Source organism: Tetrapisispora phaffii, chromosome 2 (genome assembly GCF_000236905.1).
Source record: "Tetrapisispora phaffii CBS 4417 chromosome 2, complete genome".
Lineage (NCBI taxonomy): Eukaryota > Fungi > Ascomycota > Saccharomycetes > Saccharomycetales > Saccharomycetaceae > Tetrapisispora > Tetrapisispora phaffii.
This window is the reverse complement of record NC_016521.1, coordinates 937,532-962,410: the sequence shown is the minus strand read 5'-3', so window position 1 is coordinate 962,410 and position 24,879 is coordinate 937,532. Positions and strand designations below refer to the sequence as shown.

At 33.1% G+C, this 24,879-nt stretch overlaps 10 protein-coding genes and 1 non-coding gene across 11 annotated transcripts; 6 read left to right on the top strand and 5 right to left on the bottom strand.

Annotated features, from left to right (window-relative positions):
• Positions 1-1,248: 1,248 nt before the first annotated feature.
• On the top strand, positions 1,249-1,320 carry TPHA0Btrna8M. Its single transcript has one exon. It is a non-coding gene; the product is annotated as a tRNA-Met (tRNA).
• A 923-nt stretch (positions 1,321-2,243) lies between these two features.
• POL32 (DNA polymerase delta subunit POL32) lies at positions 2,244-3,422 on the top strand (the record flags this gene model as incomplete). Its single annotated transcript, XM_003684464.1, has 1 exon — positions 2,244-3,422. The coding sequence occupies one exon, from the start codon at positions 2,244-2,246 to the stop codon at positions 3,420-3,422; it is 1,179 nt and encodes a 392-aa protein (XP_003684512.1).
• A 625-nt stretch (positions 3,423-4,047) lies between these two features.
• Positions 4,048-4,533, top strand: TPHA0B04050 (V-type proton ATPase 16 kDa proteolipid subunit; the record flags this gene model as incomplete). The annotated part of the gene is made up of 1 exon (XM_003684463.1): positions 4,048-4,533. The coding sequence occupies one exon, from the start codon at positions 4,048-4,050 to the stop codon at positions 4,531-4,533; it is 486 nt and encodes a 161-aa protein (XP_003684511.1).
• A 380-nt stretch (positions 4,534-4,913) lies between these two features.
• GEF1 (Gef1p) lies at positions 4,914-7,379 on the bottom strand (the record flags this gene model as incomplete). The annotated part of the gene is made up of 1 exon (XM_003684462.1): positions 4,914-7,379. The coding sequence occupies one exon, from the start codon at positions 7,377-7,379 to the stop codon at positions 4,914-4,916; it is 2,466 nt and encodes an 821-aa protein (XP_003684510.1).
• Positions 7,380-8,206: 827 nt separating this feature from the next.
• On the top strand, positions 8,207-8,587 carry SNU13 (RNA binding protein SNU13; the record flags this gene model as incomplete). Its single annotated transcript, XM_003684461.1, has 1 exon — positions 8,207-8,587. The coding sequence occupies one exon, from the start codon at positions 8,207-8,209 to the stop codon at positions 8,585-8,587; it is 381 nt and encodes a 126-aa protein (XP_003684509.1).
• Positions 8,588-9,374: 787 nt separating this feature from the next.
• Positions 9,375-12,143, top strand: HUL4 (putative E3 ubiquitin-protein ligase HUL4; the record flags this gene model as incomplete). Its single annotated transcript, XM_003684460.1, has 1 exon — positions 9,375-12,143. The coding sequence occupies one exon, from the start codon at positions 9,375-9,377 to the stop codon at positions 12,141-12,143; it is 2,769 nt and encodes a 922-aa protein (XP_003684508.1).
• Positions 12,144-12,474: 331 nt separating this feature from the next.
• Positions 12,475-14,226, bottom strand: TPHA0B04010 (uncharacterized protein; the record flags this gene model as incomplete). The annotated part of the gene is made up of 1 exon (XM_003684459.1): positions 12,475-14,226. The coding sequence occupies one exon, from the start codon at positions 14,224-14,226 to the stop codon at positions 12,475-12,477; it is 1,752 nt and encodes a 583-aa protein (XP_003684507.1).
• Positions 14,227-14,468: 242 nt separating this feature from the next.
• RAD26 (DNA-dependent ATPase RAD26) lies at positions 14,469-17,678 on the bottom strand (the record flags this gene model as incomplete). Its single annotated transcript, XM_003684458.1, has 1 exon — positions 14,469-17,678. The coding sequence occupies one exon, from the start codon at positions 17,676-17,678 to the stop codon at positions 14,469-14,471; it is 3,210 nt and encodes a 1,069-aa protein (XP_003684506.1).
• A 430-nt stretch (positions 17,679-18,108) lies between these two features.
• On the bottom strand, positions 18,109-18,435 carry PET191 (Pet191p; the record flags this gene model as incomplete). Its single annotated transcript, XM_003684457.1, has 1 exon — positions 18,109-18,435. One exon carries the CDS (start codon positions 18,433-18,435, stop codon positions 18,109-18,111), a length of 327 nt encoding a protein of 108 aa, XP_003684505.1.
• Positions 18,436-18,840: 405 nt separating this feature from the next.
• On the top strand, positions 18,841-23,070 carry RAV1 (Rav1p; the record flags this gene model as incomplete). The annotated part of the gene is made up of 1 exon (XM_003684456.1): positions 18,841-23,070. One exon carries the CDS (start codon positions 18,841-18,843, stop codon positions 23,068-23,070), a length of 4,230 nt encoding a protein of 1,409 aa, XP_003684504.1.
• A 97-nt stretch (positions 23,071-23,167) lies between these two features.
• Positions 23,168-24,358, bottom strand: CPR7 (peptidylprolyl isomerase CPR7; the record flags this gene model as incomplete). The annotated part of the gene is made up of 1 exon (XM_003684455.1): positions 23,168-24,358. One exon carries the CDS (start codon positions 24,356-24,358, stop codon positions 23,168-23,170), a length of 1,191 nt encoding a protein of 396 aa, XP_003684503.1.
• Positions 24,359-24,879: the final 521 nt, after the last annotated feature.

The window sequence follows — 24,879 nt, the reverse complement described above, 5'->3', positions numbered from 1 at the left end:
AAAGAAGGTACTAGAACAATACTTCCAAGTGGTAGGTGAAAATTACTCACTACAATGTAAATGGCTACGCGATAAACACAGATGTACAATACAGCACTAAAGATCTTAGGAGGATGAATGAACACGTACGCATGTTCATTCAACTGTCAGATTAACTCATATATAAGGAGGGCTTCTAACTCTATATAGAATAGTTTAATTACACTAATAAAGGACCAATCGATTATTTAACTATAAAGAAGATGGACTATACTAGAGCAACTGAAGTGGCTAATGACACTAACTTAGATGTTGGAACTACCCAACATAAGCTTGTTTCTCCACACATTTTAATATATTAAGGCAATGTTACCTATTTAGGAGATTAATATTGTAAACCTGAAACAATAGTGCCTACCAGAATGTAATAGCAGAATCTCTAATGCATAAATAGTACTGTAGAACCATCAGTCTGCTATACGTGTTCAACTCGACGACGTCGTCTCGTTGGACAGAAAGGTAGATTGAAATATGATGTTGCTCAATAGTTGTGTTCATTGCCTTAATATATTAAAATGTGTGGAGAAACAAGCTTATGTTGGTTAGTTCCAACATCTAAGTTAGTGTCATTAGCCACTTCAGTTGCTCTAGTATAGTCCATCTTCTTTATAGTTAAATAATCGATTGATCTTTTATTAGTGTAATTAAACTATTCTATATAGAGTTAGATGCCCTCCTTATATATGAGTTAATCTGACAGTTGAATGAACATGCGTACGTGTTCATTCATCCTCCTAGGCTCTTTAGTGCTGTACTGCACGTATATGTTTATCACGCAGCCATTTACATTACAGTGAATAGTTTTCACCTACCACTTGAAAGATTGTTCTAGACCTTCTTTCCATTAGTAAGTGATCTATTAGTTCTGGACTCAAAGTGTCATAAACTCTTAGTTCTGTCACATACACTACAATAATTCTGACAGATGTCGTCGAGTTGAACACGTACGGCAGACTGATGGTTCTACAGTACTATTTATGCATTAGGAATTCTGCTATTACATTCTTGCAGGCACTATTGTTTCAGGTTTGCAACAATAATCTCCTAAAGAGGTAATATCTGGTATCGTATAGTCACTTATATGACCAGTCTCATTTCCAACACACAGTTCCAACAATTTCCAATCGTTAGGGCATTTGATTCCTTGGACTAATTTACATGTTTGTGATGTTACATAGCTTAATACTCTAAATTTACCATAAATTAGCAAGCGCTGTGGCGCAGTGGAAGCGCGCAGGGCTCATAACCCTGATGTCCTCGGATCGAAACCGAGCAGCGCTAATTTTATTTTTTTGTTGCTTTCACTTTATATTTCCATTGTTCTTTTTGTATATAGATGTATCAAAGCAACCATACTTCAACCAGTTATTTAAACTCCCATTGACCTTAGTGTATCGAGTCTTTCTCTAAGAAAGCATCTTTTTGTGGAGAAACAAGCTTATGTTGGTTAGTTCCAACATCTAAGTTAGTGTCATTAGCCACTTCAGTTGCTCTAGTATAGTCCATCTTCTTTATAGTTAAATAATCGATTGGTCCTTTATTAGTGTATTTAAACTATTCTATATAGAGTTAGATGCCCTCCTTATATATGAGTTAATCTGACAGTTGAATGAACATGCGTACGTGTTCATTCATCCTCCTAGGCTCTTTAGTGCTGTACTGCACGTATATGTTTATCACGCAGCCATTTACATTACAGTGAATAGTTTTCACCTACCACTTGAAAGATTGTTCTAGACCTTCTTTCCATTAGTAAGTGATCTATTAGTTCTGGACTCAAAGTGTCATAAACACTTAGTTCTGTCACATACACTACAATAATTCTGACACTTTTCATCATTGTACAGGATAAATGCTAGTATTTCCTACTATAGCTACGACACCGGCATCGAATTTTAAAGACACGAAAATGTTAGGCGCGTCAGTTTTTCTATAATTCATAGCAATCATATCAATCTCATGAATAAGAATCCAAGATGTTCTTAGTTTAATATAAATGACTGTATTTACTCATATATGTACAGTACGTTTTGCGGTTCTAAGTAAGTGAATTCGAAAGGTGATACACGCTCATTGTTTTTCATAAGTTCCAGACAGACACAACTTGTAGTTGAATTTGGTGATAGTGTTGAAATCGTTGACTTAGTGTAGTAATATTGATTTTTTAAGTGAGTGAGTTAGTGCATTTGAACTATAAAGTGGTTATGTCAGATACTCTAAATACAAAGATAATTGAGTTCATCAACGAGCGGTTGTTCACTGATGTGCAAGCTGTTCAATTTCAAGATTTAATGTCTGCATTTGCGGTCAGTCATTTACAAGCAAAGGGTTTTATGTATGAATATTATAAACAAACGACTGGTATGAAATTCAATTGTGTTATACTTTGCGTGTTCAAAGATGGAGATATGAAAATAGTTAATGATATTAGCTCCTTTGACAGTTTGAATCAGGATATTGTTGATTGTTTCATATATGCGTTCAATCCGATGAAAGAATATATTCCCATGAGTTCAATAAGCGATCACTACAAAAGCTTAACAATCAAGAATAGCGTTGAATATAAGGGGAAGATAGCGGAAGTGAACGTTGCGAGTAGCGTCCCTAAGATAGTGAACAGATCTCACACAGCTGACGTCAGTGAGAGCAAAGGAACCTCTACAATGTCCCAGAGATCAAAGACTATCGCAGCTGATGGCAAGAACGAAGCTAAATCTGTGAAACTCAATAGCTCGACGACAAAGAGTAAACCTGGAAGTTCTCTGAGATCGACTGAAATATTGGCTAAAATGAAGAGAGCCAGAGAAGAGAAAGAGGAAGAAAGACAAAACGAATTGAAGAAAAGAAAAGACGAACAAAACAAGAAGATGCAAAACGATCCGAAGAGAAAGAAACAATTAGAGAGTTTGAAAGGAATATTCGATGATGAAGACGAGGATGATGTTGAGTTAGCATCAGAGGCCGCCGATGCAAGTACACAAGAAACTCACCTCAAGACAGAAGAAGAAAAGAAAGTTCCTGCTAAGACAGAAAAAGATTATGAAAATCTGGAAGACTTACTAGACACGACTGCTGAGGAGTCACTGCTAGGTATAAAGAACCCTAGTTCGCCGAAAAAAGTTGAAGCACTAGATGAGGAAGAGAATAAAGAAGTACCAGAAGAAGTGTCTTCATCCTTTGTAGACGAAGAAGGTTACATAGTTACACAACGTCCCGCACCTAAGACCAAGACCCCATCAAAATCGAAACAAAAACCTAAAACTTTACCCTCATCAGCAAACAAAGATAAGATTAAACAAGAGAGTGCATTAAAAACAAGGACCACTGGCGTCAAGAAGCAAACCACATTAGAAGGGTTCTTCAAAAAGTCATCTAAAAAATAATGGCTCACCCCAGAACAATCCAACCCAACCCAAAAAAAGATACCTAATCGATGAGGATGCATAACAATATTATATAATAATATGAACCAGATATAATTTGGATCAAAGCAACCTTTACAGACACATAATCATATACATATTGTACAGTCTTGGACAGCTTATCACACATTGCAGTGTGTGGTGCACGGATGCACACTATTCCATCCGTGCCCAATGACACAGCACCATGTAACCCGGACACACTGTTGACGCTTCTTTCAAAAATTGTGGTTTGTTGCCAAAAATGAGAGGTCTCATCTCAAAAGGCTAATATTGCATTAATCAAAGGCTCTTTTTTCAGCTAATTAGTATGATATATTACCTTAACTTTTGAAATATAATTAGTTAAATATATTTATCTATATATGTAAAAGTAATGTATATCCATCAATTTCGTACTTGCGTCAGTACTATTAGAGCCAGTAATTAGATTTTCTTCATATTAAATATATATATCTGTATATATATTGATTTTATTTTAGTTATATTTTTGGTTGTCCACTTAGATCAAGGTACACACGAAACATTTTAAAATTTCATTAATCCTTACTTCTCTTCATCTTTTTTGATCAATTAAAATTATACAATGAGTACTGATTTATGTCCTGTTTATGCTCCATTTTTTGGTGCCATGGGTTGCGCTGCTGCCATTATCTTCACCTCGTTTGGTGCTGCTTACGGTACTGCTAAGTCAGGTGTCGGTATCTGTGCCACTTGTGTCTTAAGACCAGATTTATTGTTTAAGAACATTGTTCCTGTCATTATGGCTGGTATCATTGCCATTTACGGTTTGGTTGTTTCCGTTCTAGTTTGTTATTCTCTAGGTCAAAAACAAGCTCTATACACTGGTTTCATCCAACTAGGTGCCGGTCTGTCAGTCGGCCTAAGTGGTTTAGCTGCTGGTTTTGCAATCGGTATTGTCGGTGATGCAGGTGTTAGAGGTAACTCACAACAACCAAGATTATTCGTCGGTATGATTTTGATTTTGATTTTCGCTGAAGTTTTAGGTTTATATGGTTTGATCGTTGCACTATTGCTGAACTCTAGGGCTACTCAAGACGTTGTTTGTTAAACTAATGAAGTTAGTATCAAGTTAACATCATCAGTTAATTTTGTTTATTTTACACCCGACATATATTCTTGTTTGCTAATGGAAAATCTAGCAGAAATTATTACTCAAGCGGAGGCTTAATTCCATAGTTGGGTTTCTCTCTTTACTAACAGAGTATTATTGATGTGGAATGAAATCACTAAAGAGGAATTGATGAGCAATTCTACAAATAAAAAAGTGCATATTTTGAAACATTAAAATATATAGATTTTATGTGTATATACATATAGATATTAATTCTAAATTTCTTTTGAAATACAATAAAATAATTATCGTTTGAATCACTATTATTAGAAAAAGCGTATATATTTGAATACTTATATTTATATTTACAACTTGCTCTATCTGAATCTGTTAATTAATTGTTTAACAATTGGCCAAAATCGTTCACTTAAAAATTCACTCTCTGGGTAAAATGGTCCATAAATTTCTCTATGCTTAGACCTCTCAAATCTTAATAAATCTTTTACTGTTATTAGACCCTTGATGATACCTTGTGATTCCACTATTATAGTCTTGCAACCTAATTGCTTAAACATTCTGAATAATAAAGAAACAGGAGTGTTTGGTTTCACTGTTATTGGTGAGAAATTTACAACATCGCTAAAGTTAATCAAGCTTAATGCTTCGTCAAGAACCCTATTGTTGTCATTCTTGGCCTCTATGAAATTAACCACTACGCTTTCTTCATCAGTAAACATAAAGTCTGGTTCCTCAAGCTTTGCAAGTAAATGCTTCTTCAGGACGTAACCTATCATAACTTTATCTGGTTCACTTTGGTCAAAATCTCTTATTATAGGGAACCCTTTTAATACACTGCCAGCATGTGAATATACTATATCTTTAATTTCTGATAAATTCATTGTCTCAGATAAATACTTCAAATCTTTAGTCATTATATCCTCGGCAGTATGCTGTCTCATGAAAGTATCTTCGCTATCAAGCTCAATATATGGAAATCCATTAACTAAAATCATCTGATCAGCGATACCTCCAAACACTTTCTCATGTTCTAATACCAATCTCGTGATAGCGACAACCATCATCGTAGGAATAATATATATAAATGCACCAGTTAATTCGAACATAATCACGACAACGGTAATAGTTAAGTTAGTGATACCACTTAACGCAGCAGCGGCACCTAAAAATGCATATGTACCAGGAGTAATGGATGATTGATCGTTAATAATTCTTTCAACAAACAAACTGACAAAACGACCAAATGTTGCGCCGACAGCCATTGAAGGGACAAAAATACCGGCAGGAATCATTGCACCATACGACATGACAACCATAATTGTTCTAAATATTGTTGCAAATGCCAAGGAAGTTGTGATTTGTATAAAACTAGCAATGGTAGGGTTTTTATCCATAGTACATAATCTGTGGCTAAAAGTTGATTCTTCTCCGCTATTTAATGAGGAACATTCATGAAATAAAATACCCATACTCTCAGTCATATCTAGCTTTAAGAATTCATTAAAATATGAAATAAAAGCAGTGAACACAGTTAAAATCAAAACTTCTTGAGTTGGCCAACTTGACAAATATTTCCTACGAAATTGGACATAATGTATGTTCCATTTGGAAACATATTTACCATATAATCCACCGAAGATACCAAGTAAAATAAAAATTGGAATTTCAGATGCTTTCCAGTACCTATCATATGTGACATTGAATAAAACGATCATACCATTCCTGAATGGGTTAATAAATTTTAATGTTGCGACAGCACCTAACGCCACGTAATACGATTTCCACAATGTACTTAATTTAAATTCATTTGTTGGTGCGATCTCTTCTAAACCAAAAAGTACACCCCCAATCGGAGTACCAAATGCGACAGCTACACCTGCTGCACTCGTAGCAGTCAGGTATTCTGATTGCTGTGAAAACGTTAAAACATCTTTCAATAACCAATTTGTAATGACATAACCGACACATGTAGCGTAGTGAACGGAAGGACCTTCTTTGCCGACACTTAACCCGGAAGAAATTGCCAAGGGTAAAGCAATGCTCTTAACAAATAACGTAACGATGTTTAAGAACTTATCATTATATTGGAAACCAGAAACCCAAACTTTGATTTCTGAGATACCTGAGCCAGTAGCACTTGGTGCTACGTATTTCACTAAAAGGTTGCTTGCGAGTGCGAAGAGTATGGAAAATAACATAAATGTGATGAAAGGCGCTAAGATCCCTGATCTATTTACCCATAACCCATCATCGACACAATCTAATTCTTCTCTTTTCGAAAGTTCCATAAACATTCTCTTCCTGAAATTCATTCCAGCCTCTACAAATTTTCCCACTGGGTCCTCACTTTTCCCTTCCTCTGATAAATCAATACTACAACAGAATGATTTGTTTAAAATCCAGTTCCTTTTACAATGACCTGTTTTCCAATTAACTAATGTTTCTGTAAATATTTGTAAAAAAGCAGCAATGCAACCGATTGTAATTGCAATTAAAGTCAATGTAATCACAGCCCTAGATCTTTCCCAGATGAGTTTCTTGTAATTACCAAACCTTGAGAACTCTGCCCTGCCATTGTTCTCGTTATTGCTATCTATATCATTAATATTCGACACATTGATCAATGCACCATTTGTTAACAGTACAGGAGTGCTTTCCTCCGCAATCCAGTCTATCGTGGTAAATTGATCAAACCTAGCCACTTCAGGTATCATTTTCTCAACCGTTTCCCCAGTACTATTCGAATTGAAATCAGGACTAACAGCATTATTTGAGTCATCAAATGCATCATCCATTCCCATACTTAATGGCCCATATTTTGACATCTTAGCCACTCACAAAAAATTATTCAAAAGAGTAAAACAAAAAGAGGCAGGAAGAATGCAATAATTCAGACCTTAGGATTGCCTTGTAATTGAAAGAGACGCAATTGACAATGAATACACTCTAACGTCAATTCAGTCACTCTTTATAAATAAACTGTTGACCATATTTAAAGGACACACCATACATTACAGTACTAAATTAAGCAGCATAGTAATTATTTCACCGGGGTATCGCCGTTACCCGGCTATCAAAGATCCCAAACTGTCCAGCGACGGAGGAGCACAGGCACAATTGTTCCAGATATATATATATATATAGTATGGATTAGAAGCCAGATCAAATGGCATTCCGTATCCCACCTGATCCAGCCCATCGCAGGCTGGATATACTCTGCACAATGCTCCTTATCCTTCAACAAGTACCAGTTTGGTTCACTCTCAACCAATACTCACCACATCCTGCCTCCTGTCTACCCGGACCCCCGCGTTTATCCGTGGTTAACCGAACGTCCGAAAAGGGAAGCTCATCGCAAAAAGTGAAAAAATTTTTATTTTTCACTTTTGCAAACTTATATAAATACATAACAGCAGTCAGTTTTATTTACTGGAATAGAATCTGTTAGTGTTTTGGTTTTCATCTTGACTCTATATTTGTTTGTTAGTCGCTGTTTTTCATTGATTCTTACTTCAGAGGGCCATTCAAGCGAGCTGGCATTTTTTCTGAGTAGACAGTATTCTTTTTATAAGCAAGGAACTTGAATAACCTGATTTTTAGTGATTAATTTTTGATTGACACTCCTCCCAGAACCACACCACTCGCATAAAAAATGTCCGCCCCAAACCCAAAAGCCTTTCCATTAGCTGACGCTGAACTATCTCAACAGATCTTAGATGTTGTCCAACAGTCTGCCAATTTGAGACAATTGAAGAAAGGTGCCAACGAGGCCACCAAGACTTTGAACAGAGGTATCTCCGAATTCATCATCATGGCTGCTGACTGTGAACCAATCGAAATCTTACTACATTTACCATTATTATGTGAAGATAAGAACGTTCCATATGTCTTCGTTCCTTCAAGAGTCGCTCTAGGCAGAGCATGTGGTGTCTCCAGACCAGTTATTGCTGCCTCCATCACCACCAACGACGCTTCTTCCATCAAGAACCAAATCTACGCCGTCAAGGACAAGATTGAGACTTTATTGATCTAAGTTCGGTCGTTTTTTGCTATTCTCATTTATATATAAAATTGACCTATATATATGCTTTAGCATGATTGTCTTCTATGTTTTATGGTAGGTCATTATTTAGCGTGGCTTTTCAAATATATATATAACTTATCTAGAAGAACACTAAATATCAATAATAAAGGAATTTAGAACGCTCTACAGACACGTTCCTTATAAATTAAAATACTAGTAATCGCTTGCTGGAAATTATCTGTATGTTGAGTGTAACTAGCGCTACTAAGTACCATTAATTAAATATATTTTCCAATTACAGCATTTTTATTATGTCGCCTTATTTTGTACCTTGAAATTCCACAAAGCTATGTTTTCGTTTGGACATCTAATTAAAAAAATAAAAATAAAAACAATACCCTTTTGATAATTGTTGGATGTAAAACATATTGATAATCGATCAACTTGAATTGAATTGAATTGCTCGGAGTTTACGATAGGTTCGGTGCATTATTAAGCCACGTTTGCTTATCGATTCCATTCTAGAAAGATCCTACGTTTCGAGTCCCTGTAAACGATTTTATCGAAATTAAAGGTATTACCTATATTGAAGTTCTGTTAATGTTATTTGAAAGATGGTTTTGTTCTTTAAAAAAAATTTCTAGACAGGACAAAGAAAACAAAAATTGTTTCGGCCACTAAAGTAGACCCAAATCAGGTTTTCTTTGCTACTAACAATAATACAAAGGCAAAATCTTCACAAGTACACGATCCAAATGCCAATAACGAGGTATTATCACCTCCCAAGAAAAATATTATGAGAACTAAGACTATTGTTGCTGCTCCGATCAATCCCAAAGAAACAAGTATTGCTAATGAACAAAATACAGTCATTAAAGAAGTCAGCATCAATTGTCCTTGTTGTGGTACTTTATTAAGACTACCCAATGACATACCAAAGGTGAGATGCGTAGTCTGTCAGGTTTCGACCTATATAGAGAAAGAACAAAATGAATTGGATGAACCACAACAGAATTCAGAAATCGCAACCTGCAGTTTAACTACCTTAACGAAGATAATTAACGAATGTAAATTGAAGCTTAAGCAAATGAGCAATGAACCAAAGAAAGATATTACTAGTGAAGAAAAATCAAGGATGTTTAATCCTGTTCGGAATTACCTAGTTGAATGCTTTCATAGCATTAAAATATTAAATAATTCATTTTTTATACGAAATGAAAAGGGTGAAGTTCACAACGCAATTATTGATTTTAAAGAGTTGAATAGCTTCTATGAACTCCTAATTAAGCTTCCAACTAGAAAACCTTTTTATTCAATGCTATGTGCCTGTAATGATATGTTAAAAAGACCTGGATTGGAATATAGTTTGAATGATAATAACGCATCCTTTAGATGGATTCTTATAATTTGGTCCAATCCAATGATTAGGGAATGTCTTTATTATAATACGTCATCTACACAATCTCAGAGTAATGATAATTTAAAGAAGAGAGGTCTAACGCGTTTTGCAACTTCAGAAATCAACTCAGTTTCTTATGAACTAACAAAAAGATGTATCGGATACATGTCAACATTTAAAATTATAAGCAAACCCAAGTTCGAGCAATTTGTGAACTTTTTGAAAGTTTTACCTCTCGATATTTTATCACAATATGTGGAGACAGTGAATTTATATATAACTTTCCAATTTTCTAGGATTTTTAAAAGTCGTTTAAATGAAAATATAAAACCTCCTCAACCAAGAATCACAAACTCAAGATATAGTATTGTTGGGAGTCTTTATCACACTACATCCAATTCACGGACAACCACAAGTAATAACAATAATAATAATAATAATGGGATGTATACTACGAACAACAATAATCACAATCTTTGGTATAATTCCGATGACGATGATATTGATGATATTGATGGTAGCAACCAACCTTCTCCTGTAGGAGAAGGAACATGGAATCAAGAATTAAACAATAATGAACTTTTTGATAAACTAAACGGTGTAGATGTTCCTTCTAAAAGTGATTTTAAATTTAAACTTCATGATTATGACACAAATTGGCATATTAAAAACGCAGCAAATTTAATGACAATTTTTAAATTGGCTAATGATTCTAGAGAGACTTTTAAAAAATTATCCACACAATGTTATTATAATATGATGCTTGATTTTATAGACTATAAACAAGATTTTGAAAACTGGAAAAAAACTAAATCTCTAAATAGAAGATCAACAATAAGGAGCATTAGGGACTACACAAATTTGAAGAATACTTCAACATCAAGTATTACATTTTGCCAACATCCAACACTTTTATCATTAGGTTTAAAAATTTCAATTATGAATTATGAAGTAAAAAGAATAATGGAATTTGAAGCCGAACAGGCATTTCTAAAATCTATTGATCAACACAAACAATTTGATGTTTATTTCAAAATTAAAGTCAGAAGGACGCATATTACTTCAGATTCTTTGAAATCGATTAAAAATCATCCTAAAGATTTTTTAAAATCCTTAAGAGTGGAATTTATTGATGAACCAGGTATTGATGCTGGCGGTCTAAGAAAAGAATGGTTTTTATTACTTTCCAAATCATTGTTTAGTCCTATGAATGGTCTTTTTGTTTATAATAAACAAAGTTATCTTTCATGGTTCAATATTAATCCTGGGTCTGTTGATGATAAGAATGAAGAAATGTACTATCTATTTGGATTGGTTTTAGGATTGGCTATATTTAACAGCACCATTTTAGACATTCAATTTCCAAAAGCACTTTATAAAAAGCTTTGTCATGAACAGTTGAAATTTGGTGATTATATGGAATTGTACCCAGAAACTGGAAAAAGTTTGATTAAATTATTAAATTACAATGAACCGGATTTTGAAGAAGCATTTTCATTGAATTTTGAGACCACATATGACAACCCAATGTTTGAATCAGTACCAGATAAAATAACTGACTCACAGAATAGAAAAGTAACTGTTGAGTTATGTGAAAATGGTAGCTTGACACCAGTCACCAACGAAAATAAAGACAAGTTTATACAAAAATGGTTTGATTTTTATATGAACAAAAGTATAGAAAAACAGTTCACAAAATTCAAAACCGGATTCTACGAGGTGGTTTCTCAATGTGAGTCTAGTAAATTATTTAATTCAGAAGAATTAGAAAAGTTAATTTGTGGTGAGAGAGAAAGTGAAAGTTACGATTTTTCGATGTTACGTTCCGTATGTACGTATACAGGTGGCTATACAAATAATGACACAATTATTAATTGGTTTTGGGAAATTCTTGAAAGTTGGGATCCTGAATTGCAAAAAAAATTGCTACAATTTGTGACGGGATCTGATCGTATACCATCTACAGGTATTTCAACTTTAACTTTTAAAATATCTAAATTAACAATAAACCCATACACAACCTATAATAAAACCACTATAGAACCTCTTCCTTTAGCACACACATGTTTTAATGAGTTATGCTTATGGGAATTCAAAAATAAAGAAGTTCTAGAAAAAAAACTGAAGATTGCAATTACGGAATCGGAAGGTTATGGATTCAAATAGAGCTGGACTCTACAATTTTATTCCTTTAAGACAATTATATAAATAGATATATTTTATATTATATCAAAATATTAATAACAATGATACTACAAATATACTTTCTTTACGGAGGCGATTGCTTAGTTATAATATTAGATATTGTCAGAATTGTCTAGTGCAATTTTAAGGTCATCAGGGAAATTTTCCCAACAGGATTCAGACCACTTGAGATATTTTTTTCTTTCGTTACGATATTTGATTCTGGCTAGTCTATTGTTAAAAACTTGAGAACATAATCTATCAATTTTACGCAGTTTCACAGTGTCATTCGTATAGATCAGGTTAATATTGTTTAAAGTAACATTGAACTTCGATAATAATTTTGATTTTTTTTACCAAACCTTATCCCTTCAAACTCATATAATATATTTTTTACGTAAGTAGGAAGATTATTTGGTCGATAATTGGGGTCATATTTTATTCTCCAATAAACTGACCAGTGTAGGCTAGCTGATTCTGGTATATCTCTTGTTCTCCCGAGGTTTGGTATAAAAATTGTCTTTAATCTACCTTCACTAGTTATTATACGGTTCCCAATCGGAACATATTCTAAACACCACCAAAGCAGTATCATAGGTTTGCTTATACTACCACATGAAATGTTAAACATATGTTTTAATAATTCTTCTTTTGTTCTTTTTATATTTTTGCCTTTCTGGAGATCTCTCTTTAACTGGTTGATATTCTGCTCAGAGCTCCCTGGTATATTAGTGTCTAGGTTTAAGTCATTCTGGGTATCAATAAATAGTTTTGGTAGATGTTTTTTCTGAGCAAACCTCAGGCAATCATTAATTGGCGTCAGAATTGAATTTATAGTAGATGTCTCTTCATCGAATTTGTGAATTGATTGATCTTTAAAATTTACACCAAATGTTATGGCTTCAGCTAACATCCATCTTAAAGGAATGGTACTTACAAGTTCTTGAGTTTTACAATTTATTGCCCAACTACCGCCAATATCAGCATGATCCCCAGAAAACCATTTTTCTACGAGATCAGGGCAGTATTTGTTCTCAAGCTTCTTCCTTGGTACTTGAGCAATTATAAAATTACCTTCCACATTCACCTTTGTTGAAATTGGATCTAGGGAAGATGAATATATACTTAAATTTAGCATAAGTTTATTGGGCAGCTCTAATGTTTTTGATAATTTTAATTTTGAGCTGGAAAGTGGATCAGTTGGAGGCAAAAAAGGGCTTAGAGACCGAGTTGTTGATTGAAAATGTCCGCGTGATTTAACATCCCACATTGTATGTTTGTCCTTATTTGAACTAGCATTCCAGCTTTCAGAATTTATTTTCACATAGATATGCCTTCTGTATTTTGAAATTAAATGTGACTGGTGGTTAACATCAAATTCAAAATTTTGTTGTTTAAATTTACCTCTTCTCTCATCAATTGCCAATGCATGCCTAATATGATTTACAATATTAGAGCGCTGTGTATATGGAAATGATCTGTCTCTTATTATTCCTACTGAATTTACTGAATCAAATAAACCTTGAAAATGGACTTCAATTGGATGTGAAGTACAAAACGTTCTCTTAAATTCTTCTACTATAGAAAGTGTATAGTTTGGTATAGTTGGTTGCTCTGCAGATTCCCAGTATGAGTAGATATTCCATGCCATATCGATAAGGTGCTCCAATCCTTCGTTTAATAGCCCAACTCGCTCTAACATTCCTGCCAAAACTCTTGCAATAAAAGCACCTCGTGAGAATCCAAACATGTATATTCTATCACCATAATTCCAATGTTTCATTAAATACTGATAAACCTTTTTAATATTGGAAGCTAAACTAAAAGCAAACATTGCATCAACAATATTTTTAATATATGAACCTGTGAGAATTCGTTTGAAATGATAAGATTGGTCAAAGTCAGCAGAAGTCCCTATTCCTGGCTGGTAATAACACACTTGTTTAGATTTATCAGATGTGTCTAACATTTGATAAATCTTTAAAACATTTGTAAATGGCTGCGCACCAAAATTTTCAAGTGTTCCATCAAAACACAGTATAATGTTTTTATTCTTATCACCCATTGGTAACTAAAACATCAGTTATATCATCTGCTGGGAAACATTCTAAAACACAATTTTGATGATAACAATTTATACATCCAATAATTATACAAAATATAAAACTTCAACTTTTTAAATTTATGACTTAAATTTATCTTTTGTGACGCCGAAATTTTTAATGGTGCGCTAAAATTTTGGATTCAAGAAGCTTGTCTTGTTAAACCATTTACTATAAAAAAAAATGGAAAGAATTTCTACAAAACTTAAAAATCATAATTTAAAGTCCAGCCTCTCTTTTCCTTGTCAAACGTGGCAATTGAACGAAGAAGAGCCCTTACCTTTATAACCTCGTCTTGATCTGTTAGTTTAACACCAATATTATTAATTATATCACTAGATGATGCAAAGTTCCCATCTTTATGAAATAAATACTCCCTGATTCTTAACAAAATGGATTCATTCTCTGTCAAAACTTGATTATCTTCTTCTGGTTTGATAAAATTTTTTGATTCACTTTTAGCTTTTCTGATATTTGCAATTATACTAGCTGACCCAGCATTTTTTTTGATTTTCTTTCCTTTACTAATTTTCCCAGCTTGTCCAAATTTACCGGTCCAGGTTGGAGTACCGATATCATATTTTTTGGTAACTTTTCGGGACTTCTTTAAAGCATTTAACGCTTGCTCTGCAATCTTGTTAGCCTCTCTTTCAACTATTTTGGATGAAGCTCTAGAATGAGATTCTTCAAGATATTTTTGAGATTGAACAGATTCTAAAGAACCTTTGCCTAAAAGGCCTTCCATTAGATGATCATCTTCTGTTTTGTGTTTCTCTTGTACCTTTCCACTATAGAAACTTTCCAATTTTGAAACACCATTTAAGCTTACTACCTGTTCAAAATCGTCACTTTCTTTAGTGACTGAATCTTGAAGGTCTTTTGTATGCTTTTGCACTTCTTGTTCTAATTCCTCTGTTGCGTGTCCATTTTCATCACCTAAAGTAAATAAATTATGAAGCTCATTCATCTTAAAAAACCTTTTTTGTTTTGGGTCGCTTAATATCTTATTTGCTATAAATTGTTTAAAAATTTGCCTGTGGTAAATTTTTTCTTCAATAGTTCCTGTTACCATTAATCTATAAATTGAAACTTCTCGTTTCTGTCCAATTCTCCATGCACGTTCACGAGCCTGCATATCCGTAGATGGATTCCAATCTGGATCAAAAATAATAATCCTATTGGCACCCGTTAAGTTAATGCCGAGGCCACCTACTCTTGTGGTAAGTAAAAATAAATCAAAATCTTCATTATTAAATTGATCAACAAGGGATTGTCTCTGTGAAATATTTGTTGAACCATCCATCCTTAAAAATTTGATATTATTTAAAGCATCATCTTTGAAAGATATAAATTCTTCCAAAATTTCAAGCATTTGCTTTGTCTGAGTAAAAATTAAAGCCTTGTGTCCCTGTTTTTTCCATAATAATAATAACTGTTTCACAACTTGCATTTTACCTGATCTTTTCGCATCACCATAGGATTTTTCCAATCGTTTGTTATCTCTTTCCAATAAATCAGGATGATTACAGATTTTTCTTAGAATATCGATACCAAATAAAACTTGCCGTTTTCCTTTTTGTATTTGTTCTAATTCTTTTGAATTCAAGAATTCCAAATACTTGCTTCGCTGGTACATCGTTAATTTGCAGAATAACACCATTTCTTTTTTTGTTGGAAGATCTTTGGCAACATCAGCCTTGACTCTTCGTAATAAATAAGGAGATATCATATCTCGTAATGCGGTTGCACATTTATATCCTGCTTGAACTTGAACATTAGTGGCATTAGCATAACCTCCCATATTTATTGGAATTACGAATTGCTGTTGAAATACTGGTAACGTTCCTAGTTTACCAGGGTAAATAAAATCAAAAAGTGACCATAATTCATTTAAATTGTTTTGAATTGGCGTACCAGATAATATGATTCTGTTTGGAGTTCTTAGCTTCTTACAAGTTAGAGCAATTTCTGAATTAGGGTTTCTTATTTTATGGCCTTCATCTAATATCACATTAGACCAATTGACGTCTAGCAGTTTATCCGAATGCACTCTTAAACCTACATAAGTGGTTATCAGTATGTGTCCATCTTTTATTACTTTATCTATTAAATTTACAATATTAGATTTAAGTTTGATTTGGGATTTTGTTCTGGATGAATGATCTTTCATATCCTCGTACGAATATTCATCGGGATTGGAATTCATTATAAATTGTTCCAATTCAGAATCACTCATATCCTCCTCTTTCCTGTTTCTGGACATACCAGCACCTATTTGGTGAATAATTACAGTTCGAAGTGGGGGCCACCAATGATGAAATTCATTACACCATTGTTTCATTACAGTTGCGGGGCATACTATAAGAACAGGGCCATTTAGCCTATCTGAGTGATGCAAAGATGCCAGGTATGCTATTATTTGAATGGTTTTACCCAATCCCATTTCGTCACCTAATATACCTCCACAATTTTGTTTATTCAATTCATATAACCATTGAATACAGGTTTTTTGATAATTAAATAACAAAGAAAATATTTCACCAGGAATTTTAAAATTATCATTCAACTTGGCATCTGGGATATCCGGATGAGGTTTTAACCATTCGTTAATATCTTTGTTTTTGTCATCTATTCGATTTTTAGAACGTTGCTTAACCCAACTTCGAAGTCTCTTTTGATAATTCAACTCATCTCCATCATCTCTAACTTCTCCAGGGCTATATTTTACAGGTGTAGATGAAGCCTCATCAATAGTTTTTTCGTCATCATTTCCTTCATCAGAAATAAAACTATCATCAGAATCATCTTTATATTCACTATCCAACTCATCTTTTATGTTATTATTTATTTCTCTATCCAGATCAGATTCATCCGTTAAATTTTCGATCATTTGTTCATTTGCTAACATAAAACTGCGTTGATTCTCATGACTGTTTTCTGTAAATGACAAACTATCTTCATCTTCAATTTGAAATGTGACTCTAGTTCCAAATGCTGTAAGTTGACCAGTTCTTATTAAATATTCCTTTTCACTTTCATTTTCCAATCTATCAGATTTTTTATGATGTGATATATTACTTTTATCATTATTCGTCTTTATGTCATGTAGCCTTTCTTTAATTTCCCTGATATCTTTTTGAGCCGCAATAAATTCAGTTTTCATTAACTTGGTTAGCTGATCTTGTAAGTTGTTTCTAACTGATATTCTTGATGCATTATTAATTTTCCTTTCCAATGTAACTTTTTTCTTTAATACTAAAGTCAGAGCATTTTGAGCTCTCTCTAAACGATTTTCCTCATTCTCAAGAAGTTGTCTATTTACTAAACTCGTTGCATCATTTTCTATCTTCTGTTCTAATGAGCTTTGTGATAGTACATTGACTCCAAGCTTCAGTTTTAGTTCAGCCTCATCCATATTTGCAAAATCATAAGTTGAAATGTCTTGTCGATATTTTATGGGAATATAGTCAATAGCAATAACAACACTATTCAAACAATCGTAGATACCTTGATTTCAGCGTCCTTTATGGTGTACTTATAAATTTGAAATATTAATTGCATATCAGTATAATGGCAGCAATACACTTTTATCATGACTTTAATTTTTCAATGCCTTGTTAATTTATCTACTTTTCCCTTATTGCTAGTAATGTATCAAAAAATGAATATAAAAGAATAGTTTAAGACTAAATATACTATTGCCTGTATCTTGTCTATTTATAAATATTTAGTAATCCTACTATATCTATACACCAGTGGTTGTTTCAAATTATAACATATATTAAGTGTTTGTAACTTTTTATTTACAGTGAAAATTATGAAATAGTATCTATTTGTGTTGATATCTATTCCTTGCGTTGGCTATTCAATAGTTCCAATTTATGTAGTTCATCTCTTGGATCAAAATCCCCTTTACATAGCTTATCATATTGTTCGTCATATTTACCAGTAGATAAAGTTGCGTTACCAGTAAACCTCTTAGTCATATCTACCATACCTCGTTTACAATCCAAGAAAGCTTTCATTTGTGCTAAGCATAGTTCAGGAAGGTCCTTAGAAAGAGCTGGATCTTCGATACATTTCTGTGGGGTATTTCTTTGAATCATCACACATGGTGACCTTTGCAAGCAGATGGCAACTGCTCTTTTTTGGTCATGACAACTAGCACCCATTTTTCAAAAAATTATTCCTTTAAGTAAGTTTTCTAGTTGCTAACAGCTAATAGAAATAAGTCGATCTAATAAAAAATACTTCACTTGACTGTTGATTTAATACCTAGCCCCAATAAATGGGTTCTGAGAGATATATACATTGTTACCTTGTTATATAGATCATAGTTCTTAACTTTTATCAAATGCCTTCCAGTACGACTTTTCAATAAATTGAAAAATGTGATTATTTCAGGTAAAAAAGTTGATATTGTTTTAAAATAAAAAAGAATGAGATGAGAAACTAACAGAGATTAGACAGTTTAAGATTCAATTATCTTTCCAATTGGATAGCCAAGAGGTCCAGACCGTTACGTTACTATAGGTTTTCTAGTTAGACTTCAAACCATTTGAAAATATAAGGGAGAGATGTCCTTAAATTTCTTACCTGGTCGACCAAACGAAACTATTCAAACAACATGTCAGGCTACATGGCAGAATCATGTTATTTTAGCATATTGTTCTGGTAACAATTTAATTTTATTATCGAATGCATATACAAGATTGCAAACTATATATATAAATTCCGATTGTGTTGCAGTCGATATTAACAGCAGAAATGGGTTCATCGCTCTTGCTTATGCTAACAAGGTTAATATTTATAAACCTATTCATCAGGTAATGAGAAATCCAAAATGGGTTTTATGTTGTGAAATTATGCATGATGAATCAGATGTTAACTGCATTAAGTGGGGCTCTCAAGAAGAAATTATTGTTGGATCGAACTATCTTTCTTTTTGGAAAATTAATGATGAGTTTGGTATTTATAAGCCAGTGCTATTATGGAATAAAAGGCAACCGAAGCCAGTATATATCTGCACTATCTCAGATGATTCACAGTTTGTAGCAAGTGTAGGAAAGTTTGATAAGACTGTAAAATTTTGGAGAAAAAATACTATTAGTGGTGAACAAGTATTATTTCATTTAACGCTACTGCCACATACAGATTTTGTCACATTTTTAAAGTGGAAACAACTAGATGCAGACAAGAGTCATTCAAAGGATAATGGGTCTAGTATAAGTAGAAACGGCTCTTTTAAAAGCATAGGAGGACGCAGCAATATTAGTAGTTTTGAAGATCCAAGTTTAACTCAAACATTATATACTTTATCAACAGATAAGAAATTACAAGTATGGTCATGTCATGATATTAATTCGGAAAAAACTGTTCAAAATTGGGGTACCATTCAATTAAAAGATGAACAACGTTTTGTTTTCATTGCAGATAGCACAACGTTATCTAAAATTCTGAAAGAAGATATTTTTGAAAAGCATAATATAGTTGGTATACCTGATCTTTTATTTATTGTATCGTATAATGGTAATTGTGAAGTAATCTCATTGGAAAATTTATCTCTAAATCCACCAAAGCCAATGAGTAAAAAGATCCTATTCAATAAACCATTATCGAAATCGTTTCTTATAACTGAACCAAAATTTGTGTACTTTTCAGATGCACAAGCTTATATTTCTGAAGATACTAAAGGAATGCTGTCGATTGTAATACATGATTTGGGTGGTTTTGTACAACACTGTAATGTTGATGTTGATTCGTTAGTTAAAGATAGTTCAAATGAAATTGTTCACAATAATTATATGTTTACAGGACACAATAAGTCGATTCAAAGATTGATTAGAAGCAGTGATGGTGAGGCAATGTTAACAATCTCTAGATTTTCTGAAAATTGTGTATGGTGTCCCCTCAAAATTTCTAATGGTTCAACACTGTGGCTAAAGAACATCATATCAACTGAAGTTCCTATAGTTCACGCAGTTGTTCATGAGAAGGGAAATTTAGTTATACTTCTATTGGAAAATCAAAAAGTCCAGGCATGGAATTGTCCAAATACATATATCAATAGGGAAGAAAAAAAGGCTGCAATAATTGCCGAATTCAATTTATCTGAAACTGATGAGGAATTTGGACACATAGCGACAATGTTTAATACACCGGAACCAAAACACAATCATAACCGTCATTACATTGCTATTATATATGACAATGGTAAAACACGTTCATTTGAGGTGTCCAGTGAAGGGAAAATCATTGAAGTATCATCTGACTCCTTAGCTGTATCAGACATTACCGTTCAGGACATATCTATTATTGATCCAGTACATTCTAAATTTGTCAGTGACAGACCTCTGCTTTCTCTAATATCCGACTCTGGTGTCACAAGAATTTACAAGGCAAATGTGAACTCTTCATTTAAAAAGATAACATGGATAAAATCAAACGAAATTAACACAGGCATACAAAATGCGAAACAAGTTAGAGGATCTTCGACTGGAAAGCTGGGTGTTATGGACTCTAGTGGCAAACGTTTTTCTTTATGGGACTTAAATAGAGGAGTTCTTGAATATGAAGAAGAGTTTGAGGATGACATAGAAGATATTGATTGGACTAGTAACGAATATGGTCAAAGCATTGTTTCTATTGGATTTACTGGTTTTGTTTTACTATATACACAAGTTAGATATGATTATACCAACAATATTCCGAGTTATCTCCCCGTTGAAAAGATCGACATAACAGAACATACTGCGCATGATATAGGTGATTCTATTTGGTTAAATGATGCCACGTTTGTCGTTGCATCAGGTAATCAATTATACATAAAAGATAAGTCTCTAGATTTGTCTGATGAATTTGTATCACGTTCAATTGGCTCCAGAAAAATATTATCTAATGATATTTTACACTTGAATAGTGTTTTAAATGGTCCTTTACCAGTTTATCACCCTCAATTTTTGATTCAATCTTTATACTGTAATAAACTAAATCTGGTTAAAGAATTAGTCTTAAGATTATTTTTAGAAGTACGAAAGATTAACTTAAATGAGTATGATATTTCATCTCTTCCATCAGATTTAAACGTAGAAAGGGAAAAGTTTTTGGTAAAATCAGATAAAGATTATAAAATTGAAATATTTCCAGATCCATACCCATCTTTCAATAAATCTGTTGTCGAATCATTGATTGATCTGCTTACAAAAACTTCTCTTCCATACTTAACTCGTCATCAACAATTGACATTAATCACCGTAATAGAAGCAGTTCAAGATTTATCCGAGAATAAAGATATTTTAGACTATAATGGTCTATTGTTTTTATTGGGAGTAAGATTATTTCATGCACATAAACCTGCGCAAAGGGGATTGACCATGAGAGATGTTTCCTGGGCATTGCATTCGGACAGTAAAGTATTGTTATTGACCTCATTAGATGGCCGTATTGGATCATGGCAGTCTGCAAAAGACCATAAGATATCGTTCTGGGTCACAGAGAATGATTTAATAAGAAAAATTGAACAAATTGCTAAATTTGAATTTTCCGATGGTGACACTAGAGATCCAAGTAAATGTGCAATATATTATTTGGCTCTGAAGAAGAAGCAAGTTCTAATCAGTTTATGGAAGTTAAGTGTTGGTCACCCAGAGCAACAAAAAATGATCAAATTTTTGAACCATGATTTCACTGAAGAAAGATGGAGGACTGCTGCATTAAAAAATGCGTTTGCTTTATTGAGTAAGCACCGTTACATGGATGCAGCATGTTTCTTCCTATTAGCCGGTTCGTTAACAGATGCAATGAACGTGTTATATAAACAAGTTAATGATATTGATTTAGCTATCACTGTTTGTAGATTGTACGAAGGTGATAATGGGCCCATTTTGGGTGATTTTTTAAAGAGAGTATTTCTACCGGAGGCTATATTACAAGATGATAGATGGATGACTAGTTTTATTTATTGGAAACTTAGGAAATCTGAAGTTGCTATAAAGGCATTGGTAACAGCTCCTTTTGAATTAGAGGACAATAGAGATTTGGTTAAAAAGGTACAATGTGTTAATAAATCATTCCTAGTAGAAGACCCAGCATTGATCATTATGTATGAAAGATTAAGAAGGAAAAACATTAAATATTTCATTGGTGCTCAAGAAATTGAAAATAAAATTGAAGCCAATTTGATAGTTAGAGTTTGTGATATTTATCGTCGGATGGGTTGTGATTTTTTGGCTTTATCCTTGGTAACAAATTGGAAATTTATGATGCCTGTTAAAAATCCTAAAATCCATTATACACAAGATTCACAAAAAGAAAATTTTGGAATTAATACTATGGCATCAGAACCTACAACCACAAATAGAATGAGACCAAGTTTATTTGATAAATTTAATGATGATAGCTCTAACTTTAAACAATATAAAAATACTTTGCCTCAAACCAATGCAACAAAGAATATGCTGGATGATTTTGAATCTAGTAGAAACGAATCTGGAATAGCGAATATGTTAGATGATTTTACAAACTCGAAACCAACCCCACAATCAAAAAATTTACTTGATAGTTTTACAGTTCCAAGCCCAGCTCCACAGGCCAAAAGTTTACGGGATGATTTTACAAGTCCAACCCCAATAGCAAAACCAAAGAGTCTGTTGGATGATTTTGTCACCCCAACTCAAGTTTTGGAACCTAAAAATGTTCTTGATAGTTTCAGTGCTTCGAATAAAACTTCTAGCGTTACCTCCGAAAGTAAATCACATGGACCTAGTAAACCAACTAAACCAAAAAACCTTTTAGATGATTTCATGTAATTATTTATAGCTGCATATTTTGTGGTTTCTTAATAATTATTATATCAATATATATCATTATATATGTGTGTAATTGCTACATTTAAACCAAACCCATTTATTTTGGATCCGTAAAAAATTTTGAAAGATTTTTACGAGTTTTCTCTATATTAGCTTCAATTAGTGATTTGACTGATTCTATCTTCTGGTCTATCACTTTATCTTCAGGGTTCTTCTCTTTACAGAGCTTATAACTTGCTAAGGCATCTTCATATCTCTTTTTCATTAAGTAACTGTTACCTCTTCTATAATAGGCCTTTGCTTGATCTATATCAGGTATATTATCCAAGTCAAGCAAATAATTTGCATATGTCATACATTCATCATACATTTTCAAATTATAGTAATTCAATGACATATTTAAGTACAATTTTGACTTCAATGTTGTGAATTTTAAACAATTATTTTTATCCATATCCATATCAGGCATGAATTCGTTTACATATCTTAGTGATTTTTGGTATTTGAACAATGAATTTTTAAAATCTTTCTTCTTAAACAATAAAGAACCAGATTCTTTTATTATATTTGATGCATTGTATGATTCTTCGAAGTTATCGTGATCAAAGTTACTATCATCATTTGGATCTTCCTCATACACATCACCTCCAATTTTATCATTGCATGCATTATATAGAGGAACACCCATAGATTCATCCCAGATACCACAATCTTTTACCAATACACATTGTTCTGGGAATCCATCCTTATCAATTGACACATTTTCAATAGTGCGCACTACATGTTTGCCAAACAGAACTTTACCAAAAATTGTATGCTTACCATTTAAATGCGGTTGAACACCAACAGTTATGAAGAATTGGGAGCTATTTGTATTTGCCTCACCAGTATTAGCCATTGCCAATAAGAATGGTTCTTTGAATTCGCCTAAATTTTCATCATCAAAGTTACCATAGCACTTCAATTCCTTTGTCTCATCTTTGATCTCTTCTGCAGTTGCATATATGGAAGACCCACCGGTACCAATTTCATCACTCTTTTCAAATTTGTCAGACCCATATACAATATCACCACATTGAACAATGAAAGTTTTAATAATACGGTGAAAATAGTTTCCTTTAAAAGTTAAGTTTTTAAACCCTTCGATCGTAGTATCACCGTTACATAAATGTTTAAAGTTTTTGGTTGCTTTTGGAGCCTTATCTTCGAATAGTTCACAAACAATTCTACCAATATCGACATTATCGATAGAAATATCAAAATATAGCGTTGAACTAGCACTTGTCATGCTTCTATTGAATGTAGGGGTTTTCAATTGAGCAATAGCTATACCTATTTCAAGCCGAAACAAATAACTACAGATTTTCTATAATCCATGCAATCTCTAGGTAGGCTATGAATACCTTTAGAACTTACAATGCTTCTATGATATAGATCAATTGAGTTAAATAAGTGTTATAATAACCATTAAAATACTATCAATATTCACATCTTTAAGAGTTTCAAGTTCATCGACTTTTCGAAATTTCAAATTTTTGATGTCAGTGTTACCCGAAGTGTATAAGTATCTCGTAATTTTTCGAAACTGTAACAGTATCATCATTAAAAAAAAATATGTATATAGTTGTTAAGAAGACCTCTGGCGTTCTATAAATTTATTTATGAATTGTTGTGTTTGTCTATCGTGGCAGTCATTAACGATCATTACGTGCATATCAGGTGCTATTATTTTTCAATAATATCGGTTTAGTTTGGGGAAGACAGATACTAAATCAGTGGCAGGCAGATTATTTGTAGTACGGTGAGATA